Source organism: Helicoverpa armigera, chromosome 10 (genome assembly GCF_030705265.1).
Source record: "Helicoverpa armigera isolate CAAS_96S chromosome 10, ASM3070526v1, whole genome shotgun sequence".
Taxonomy (NCBI): Eukaryota; Metazoa; Arthropoda; class Insecta; order Lepidoptera; family Noctuidae; genus Helicoverpa; species Helicoverpa armigera.
Window position 1 is genome coordinate 4,688,724 of NC_087129.1, and position 9,069 is coordinate 4,697,792.

At 34.4% G+C, this 9,069-nt stretch overlaps 1 protein-coding gene across 1 annotated transcript; it reads left to right on the forward strand.

The window, feature by feature from the left end:
* The first annotated feature begins 522 nt into the window (after positions 1 to 522).
* LOC110371829 (proton-coupled amino acid transporter-like protein pathetic) lies at positions 523 to 6,423 on the forward strand. Its single transcript, XM_021328232.3, has 8 exons — positions 523 to 1,345; positions 2,253 to 2,403; positions 2,831 to 2,952; positions 3,230 to 3,314; positions 4,067 to 4,311; positions 4,628 to 4,840; positions 5,086 to 5,255; positions 6,080 to 6,423. Exons 1-8 carry the CDS (start codon positions 1,266 to 1,268, stop codon positions 6,328 to 6,330), a joined length of 1,317 nt encoding a protein of 438 aa, XP_021183907.2. The 5' UTR covers positions 523 to 1,265; the 3' UTR covers positions 6,331 to 6,423.
* Positions 6,424 to 9,069: the final 2,646 nt, after the last annotated feature.

Here is a 9,069-nt window from a genome sequence, read left to right on the forward strand (position 1 = left end):
CGGAATTGATCGTAATAGCATTTGATTAATGCCTGCGATATTGATCTCTTTTTAGTAACCCAAATTGCTCACGTGTGTAGATCGAGATACAGTAATAAAAATAGCCTATCCCAATACTGAGGTGAAGGAAAGACAAGAACTCTGATACCTACTCGATGACCCTTCAAGAACCCTGCATTTCAGACACGTCTATCAAACTTATTTTCACCCATTTATATACAGTTACAGAGATAAAAAGATAGATTTTATAATAGAGCGTTACAACAGAACACAGAGTAGGTATATGTATTTAAGCAGAGATCGACGACCTATCAAACCTTTGATAAATATTTAATACTTAAATTATAGAACATCCGTGGAGTCTAGAAAAACAGAGCACCCAGTTACTAAGGGAGACGAGATAAAAATTCTGTAAGGACACAAATTAAAAGTCATAACCGTAATACTTATTTATATTGACAGTCGTAAAGTAACGATGTCGTAGTATTGTGCCTAGATTGCGTACGTACCGGTCACGTGGTCTCTATAAGAACCTCGATGGAGTAGGTATCAGTCGACATTAGTGTTTGTGCTGTTTACTGCGCCCGCATCTCCGCAACTTCAGCGAACTCACTAATAAATTGTAAATCGTAAAACATGCACAACTGAAAGGCATCCAGTTCGATCCACGGGCTTAAACAAATGAATTTCATGAAATTAGTAGCGGCTTTGATAAGAAACAAGAACACTCTAAATTAGTGTGTGGGAATGTTTTTATTTACCAAAAAATATAAATAAAATTAATGTGGTTTCCAAAACGTGTATTTCATAGTGTGTGTGACTTGAAAGATCACGTGTTTTAAGAACTGTTCGCTGATACTGTGAGATAAATATTTTACGAGCATCAGCAATTTTTATTGCGTTAATGACAAACCAAAGAAACTTTATAATCCTTCTCAAGAATTTATCTTTCATAAGAGATAAGGGATAATTATTAAACAAATGTGAATTTATGAGTGAATCGTCATCTTACGTATGAAGAATAGTGCAAACTTCAGTTGAAGAATAATTACATAAATACTGCAGTGATACCACAATTTTGGCAAAACTGCATGCTTATTATGACGAGACAGATTCATGCTATTTACTAACAATAACTGGTATGACAACTAGCAATGTTTGCATTCTATTAAACATCTAAGAACCGGAAAATCAAACCTGAAACGATCGCGATCAGAAGAATAGTTATTTGTTGTGACTTGGAGTGTGAACTAAACTCTGTCAACATGATTGAGAAGAAAGAAAAGAGTAAAAATGTCGAAGACTATAATCCATTTGAACACCGGGATGTGGTTAAACCAAATTCGTAAGTACCTAAATTATGTCATATTAGCTAACGATAGCGATTTCATCTGCGTCGCGTGATAACTGCTTCCAGTAGCCGGATGGTGACAAAAACTATTATATACCCTTCTCCAGGGTCTAAGCTATCTTCCTTCTTATTATCAGAAGCCATTTTTAAGTCGTAGGTAGTGCAACTAACATGACATTCTTTTTTTATTTAGATTAATTACAAAGTCATTCTGTAACAACTAGCTTAGGGCATCAAAAATTGTTTAAGTATACGAAAACAGTTAAAGCCAAGAAAATCCTTATACTTAAGACCAATGTGTTAGACAAGGAAAAATATTATAGGTGTAGGAGTTATTTTGGCGTAGATCAGAATAAGATTTTTAACCTGTTTTGCATCCCACTAATGTTATGATCATGGCCACCACATTTTCGTTCTAATCTACATACTATACCTATTAGTATTATTATCATTTAGCCTAATATCGACCAAGTCCGGGTTCTAACCATGACATCATACTTGGCAAAAATATCAACTTGATTTGCCATTTAATTTTATGCAAGCAGTGCAATAAAATTTTCATCGCTGTTAACCTAATACGTAAAGTTTGTTTATAATAATAAGACACACCCTTCTTTTTTTAATCTTACGTCGCACCCTTCTTCATCGTCTTATTTATACCCTTGCGAACTGATACTAGCTGACGTGTAGAACTTTCAATAACAATGTAATTTTATTGCCAAATAGTTCAATAAACTTTTGACCGGAATTTTAGCAGGAAACGTGGAAAGTTCAAAAAGCTTACAACTAAAATCAGAGAAAGAAGCATACTCCTTTCGCGACATTATAAGTCTGGAGTTATACAAATCTACTTAGTTAATATCTGTACTATAACTACATATTGGTAATGCTTCTTTTCCAGAGACATGAGATCCCTGGCCAATCTCATAAAGGCGTCACTAGGCTCCGGGCTACTAGCCATGCCCCTAGCTTTCGCAAATGCTGGATGGGGCGTTGGCATCGTAGGCACCGTCATCGTAGCATTTATCTGTGGACATTGTGTTCATATATTTGTAAGAATTTTTGTATAATATTTGTATCGCAGTTTTGGAAATAGAACTATAAAGTGTTTTGATGCGTATACTACTTCGTTTTCCCAGAGTTTCACCCACGTCACGTGGGAACAACTATTTGTACCGGGATAAAATATAGCCAATGTTAGGTACTCGGGAAGAGTTTGACTACCAACACAGTCTGACTAACAAACAGTTTGATTCTTCAAATCAGTCCAGTAGTTTAGGGTACAAACAAACGAATAAAAAATGTTTCCTCTTTATTATGTTAGTATACAAGACTCATATAGATTTTATTTGATAATGCTAAGTTACTAAAGATTGTCAAACCACACTAATTTTGAAGCAGTAAAAAATAAGTGTATGTAGAAATAGGTATTTCTGAGATTAATAATAATTCGTATCCGTTCTTTTGTTTTGATTTCAGGTAGAAACCTCCCGAGGCTGCTGTCGAGCGGAACGAAAGCCTCTGTTAACTTATTCGGAAACCTGTGGAGCCGCTTTTGCTAATGGTCCAAAATGTGTTAGACCATTTGCTAATTTTGCACAGTAATTATGTTTTAATATTACTTTCCGGTCTGACTAACTGATTTTGTAATCGGGTAAAGACATAAAATTAAATTGCTGACTGGGCAGTGGCAAGCCCCGAATATATAGGCTTTTCAAAAAGATGTTAAAAAAAATATCATAACTTTAGATGATGAACATATCTGCAACCTCTACTAATGACGGTGTAAAACGTATTTTCTTCTCATATTTATTTACCGAAATACAATATTTTTTTATAACTATTGTCTATGTATAATATTTTTTTTTATTCTTTCAGCATGTTCGCGGAGTTTTCCTTATGCTTCACGTATCTCGGCGTCTGTTGTATATTCACGTTACTAATTGCTACTTCAATTAAGCAGGTAAGATCTATATAGGTACATTTAACACATTATACATACATACCTAACATAAATAAATATTCCCATGTTTAATTACTGCAACACGCATTCTGTCTTGTCCATGGCATGGCTGCGTATCATAAGTAGGTAAGAACCAATTACAAAATTGCAGTAGGTATAATTATGCAGTTGTTCTAGGTAAGTCCCATAATCCGTGATGGTTTGCTCGTAAATACGTCATGCTGCATCTAATGACAAACACTTATTGTTAATGGATTACTAAAACCTTGATAGTTAGTAGTAAACAAACACCAGAAACAAGAATTTATGTGACATAATATTACCTACAGCGAATGGACTACCACGGTTCTATTTTGAGGTGGGAAATATTCATATACGCTGCACGCTGCTATGGGAGTGTCAGAATTTAACTGACTAAAGTCCAATTCTGTTCAGGTTCTCAATTTGATATATAAGCGAATGTGCTATCGAACATGGCCATCCCATCCTGTTATCCACAGTCAAACTTAAATACATAGTTAGTCTCATAATTATTTGCTAAGGGAACTCACATTTTGTAAGTAATAATCACCTTGTTCTAGTAATGAAACAATCAGTACTTTGCAAAATAATATTTATCGAAAGGAAACCTTCAACAATGCGATATAATAACATTTACAGACAACATTTCAGATACCTATTATCCTACTATAAATCAGAATTAACCGAAAGAAGTGTAAGTTAGATGCTCACAAGCATTGTTCTTGTTACAGCTTTTCGACACATATTTATCAACGCCTCCGATACCAGTAGGGCAGTACTGCCTTTTCCTCCTCCTGCCACTTTGCCTGCTGTGCCAGATCAGGCACTTGAAGTGGCTCGCGCCATTCTCTTTGATAGCCAACGTGCTCCTCTTCGCAACGTTCGCAATATGCCTGTACTACATCTTCAGGGAACCGCTGACATTCAGTGATAAACAAATTGTCGGTGACATGTCGCGATTGCCGGCGTTCTTGTCGTAAGTCAAAGTGATCGATTGTCTTTTGTTTTTCTATAACGCTGTAATTTGCAGTGTATAAAAGAATAGTAATGTTAATGGTTATTTGACATTGTTGTGGTATTTTTACAATTGAAACAATTGGAAATTTTAGTGTGTAAACTATACAAAGAAATAAATCTATTCATTATTGAATATTGTTGAATATTAAAATTTAAAATTACCGATTCTATTTTAAAGATCCTTTAAATTGATATGTGTATCTACACTGTATAATGAATAGAAAAACATTTCCAATAACTGTCAGATTTTTTGGCATAATAGTCGTGTTCCACAGAACGGTGATCTTCGCAATGGAAGGCATAGGAGTAGTGATGCCAGTAGAGAATACGATGAAGAAACCGCAACATTTCCTCGGATGCCCCAGCGTCATGGTGATTGCCATGACACTAGTCATGCTCTTGTACATAATGCTGGGAGTATTTGGCTACTTGAGATACGGAGAAGCACTTAGAGGAACTATCACGTTAAATCTGCCTATGGATGCCTGGTAATACATTTTGACAAACTGAATTCGTAGCTGTCCCTTTAGCTTCTTTATTTCTCTGATAAATATTCCTTTAAATTTAGTTCAACTCTGGGATACCCAGATAAGCCTACTGTCCTCATCTTTGCACATGATTATTTAACATATTTTTATGACATAATATGTTACCTATATAAATACGTCGTGTCAGCTTGCAAATGTGCATTAAACTCTGAAATTAGATTAAGATTTCCTTTTCATATTTACAGGCCAGCGATATGTGCGAAAGTATTTATATCGATAACGATATTCTTGACGTACCCTCTTCACTTCTTCGTGGTTATCGACATATTCACAAGATACGTTGAGCCTCGTGTGCAGCAGAAATACCACAATGTCATGCAAATCTGTGTCAGGATTTTTATTGTCTGTTTTTGTGGTAAGTGGCTTTATAAAATAAAACAAAAATCTAGAATTTGTATCCTATGAATCCCCCATATACATAAATGGATGGTCTATATTAATTCTCCCAGTCTATGATCAACAGTGGACTTTGATAATGATGATGAAATCAATGAAAAGCTTGCAAAGTCTGCAATAAAGATACATTGCATCACCCTTCATTGCATTCAAAACTCGACAGAAAAAGCTTTAGATATATTTAGGTAAAAAGTAGAAAGGAAAAATCCGCAAAATGTTTTCGCGAAAAAGACAAAGGAAACAGATACAATTATTTGTGTACCAGTCTGTTAACAAGACAAATATTTTTCAGATAATTGGACAGTCTTAATCCAAATTGTCATAGTAATCTTTCACTAAATAATTGTCTTTATCAAACAGGCCAAGTACGTTCAAACGGATTAAATATATATTTAACTAAGTGAAGAGTTTAACGCAACCTTGTCATAATTTGTTTTAAACAAACTTTAATTTGCTTGTTTTTAAATCCGTGTTTAGCGTAAATGGCCATTCACTAGTTTTAGAGCTCTATTGTGACCGTCATTCTTTTGAAATACGTTGACATATGTATACTATTTATATATCAACTTATATGCGCTAAATTACATTTGAGTATATTATTAAATACTTATATTTATATTGCGCCCAAAGTCCGAAATGCGGCCACACCTAAGTTTTACCTCGTCAAGCATACATTAATGCACTTTTGACTCTCTACATAGACGCACCTGAACTTTTCTACACTTACCTATGTGTATTTTCCTAAACTTACTGTATTATACATTACATTTATCATTATTTCAGGTGGAATAGGGATCGCCTTACCACTCCTGGAGCAGATCATCAACCTTGTCGGAGCACTATTCTACTCCATCCTCGGTCTCATCATACCAGGCATTGTGGAAACTGTCTTCCGTTGGGAAGACCTTGGCAAATACAACTGGATCTTATATAAGAATATACTTATTGTCTTTTGTGGCATGTTCAGTCTAGTCTCTGGGTGCACCGTCACCATATCCGATGCTATAGAAATGATTCATAAGCAAATGGAGTAATTTAACTTGGAACATAATTGTTGTCTTATCGAATAAAGTTTCTGTGATTAGATTTAAGAAGTACAATTAATAAATGTAATTTATTTATCTGTGTAGCATATTATTTAATTTATAATAAAGTATTTTTAGGTTTAAAAATGCTCGAAAATGGCTTGGGGAATCCAAGCAAACATCTTCAGTCTAGACGTAACCGTCATAAATTCGAGGAATGCGTCTACACGAGCGACGGTTATTTTCTGCGTGACCCCATTTATAAATAAACGGTTATCATTCTCGCTAAATCTTAACAAACTTGTACATACTCAAGCAATAAAAGTTTTTCAGTAGTTTTCCCGACTAGGCAAAATAGCTTAGTCCGCTAGATGGCGCAACTGCAAGTCTAAAAATAGCAATCCTTTCCGACGTCGACGGCTAAACTGCAGCCAAATCTAGTTAACATGTATTAATAGCCACTGTTTACTCTTAGTTTGTTGACGTTATTTTTCGTCACTTCTTAGTCCATATTTTAAGTTTGCTCAGTCATAAACTAGCAGCTTTTTATTAGTTCGATCGAATATCATGACGCCGTCCGCAAACCGAATCTAAATCTGTCTGGTGGTGTACGAGCAAATTGACATTGATTGTCGTAGTCATTGACCCTACATTTGGCACAATGTCTTATATTGGCTACTTTTCGTTTAAGAGGTAATACGGTCAGACGACATCTATCTACGATATTACATAAGAATTAACTACGCACACCCTTCCTGGTAGTGATCAATAGACCTATATAGACGACTGTACATTAAACGGTTGGGTTGACAGGAAACTCATTATTTTTATTAAATAAGCTCTTGAATAATATCAGCTAAGGTCACTGCATTCGTTTACCTAAAGAATGTTTCAGTCGTCCGCAAACTCAGTGAGGTTAAACGTTCAAGAGCATGGAGGTATTTATATTGCTTCTGAATGGAGACTGAAACAGATGAAAGGCACTTAACATAAATTATGCTGATGACTTCTTCGATATATTACAATGTTGCCGACGGAAAAAGTATTTTCTTTACGAAAAGAAGAATGGGCGACGGAAAAATAGAAATGATACAAAGTTAACTAAATGTTTCGGACGAAAACTGTTCATTTGTAGTACTTGCCTATTACCTATGCGTATAAATTTATTCAATGTCTGCTGGAACATCACAAACAAGTGTATAAGTAAAGGTTGGTTAATAAATTAAATTACTGTTTTAAACATACGTATGTGAAATCCGATAAGATGTATTATTGCTATAAAAATACCTACATAGGTCTGTACGTTATTTTTATACATCGTGAGCCATGTTTTCAAAATATTAACATAGCGTTAGGATGTCACTCTATCAAACATTATTTAGGTTTTTTTTTCAGTATACTAAATGTACAGAAATGACTTCTCTACAGATTTATTATGTACATGTAAGTATATATAAAGTAGCATTCATACAATTTTAAGATGATTTTCTTTTGTCTTAAAATTAGTAGGTATATTGCATACGGAAACATGATATTTAGCAAACATCGCGAGATTAACAAGTAAGCTCTATATTTCCCTGGGCATATATATGACTGAACTGTTTTGGTTTACCTAAACATTATTACTGCGGAAACAGAGGATGGAATAGTTTGCCTATAACTGTCATGCATCTAATGCGTTATTAATGAAGTTTATTAAAACAATAAATATGGATTACGGCATAGGTATAATTTGATCAATAGGATGTCATGAGAGCTAGCCAATGCTTCCTCGAATGGTGGTTTGGAGATGTTAATTATATTTTAAGTCATCACCAAGTTCATTGATCTTTATTCAATTAAATCAGGGGTATGTCGAAATGCAAAAATGGTGACGTTTTAGACTGCGTAACCGGAGAAAAATTAACTCATATCACAAAGCAAGGTTTGCTTCAGTTTCAGCAAACCGGTCTGCCTCAAAAATATTAATCTGCTGTTGGTTTCTAGCATTATAATATACAAAGGTTTGGCAACATCAATGCCCACATGTATGAGATCAGAGGCCATTCAACTTTAATACATAATTGATAATAAATCGTTAATTACACGTGGACGTTGTGTCCTTTGCAACAACTTATGCTCTTTGATTCTATAAGACGCAGCCAAATGCGTAATAGACACTTACTGCACTACGTAAGTACCTTCACTAAACATATTATATGCTAGACTAGAATAGATAATTCCGGTATCTAAGCATTTCCTCTATAACAGCGCCAAAGCGTTTATTTTGTATGAATTTCAGCAAGTCGTACTCAGCTTTTGATATTGATCGATGTTTGGGGATTGTAGATATCTAATTCCAAAGTCCATTTTAACTGAAACATAACTCAATCTATTTTCAATTTCGAATTTCATTGGTATTCAATTGCGACGTTTGTTAAGTACAACATCTTTTAATTGTTTGGGCGTTCATTTTTTAATTTACCTTATCTAAATTATACAACACAAAATAACATTATTTTCTTTAGAAGACAAACTAATACTCATTAACAAACTACGTTGCAAAAGTTGATGGCTGTCTGTAAGAAAGTTTAACAGTAAACAATTTTAGCATGTTATTTTTAACCTATGATTTCACTAACGGTGAAGAAAACTCAGTTTCAAAACTGATACTGTCCGACGTAAACAAAGAAAAAACTAACGTAGGTGATGTTGAAAATACAACGGTAATTAGTCAAAGTTTAATAATAATTTTATTGTCTCTGACAT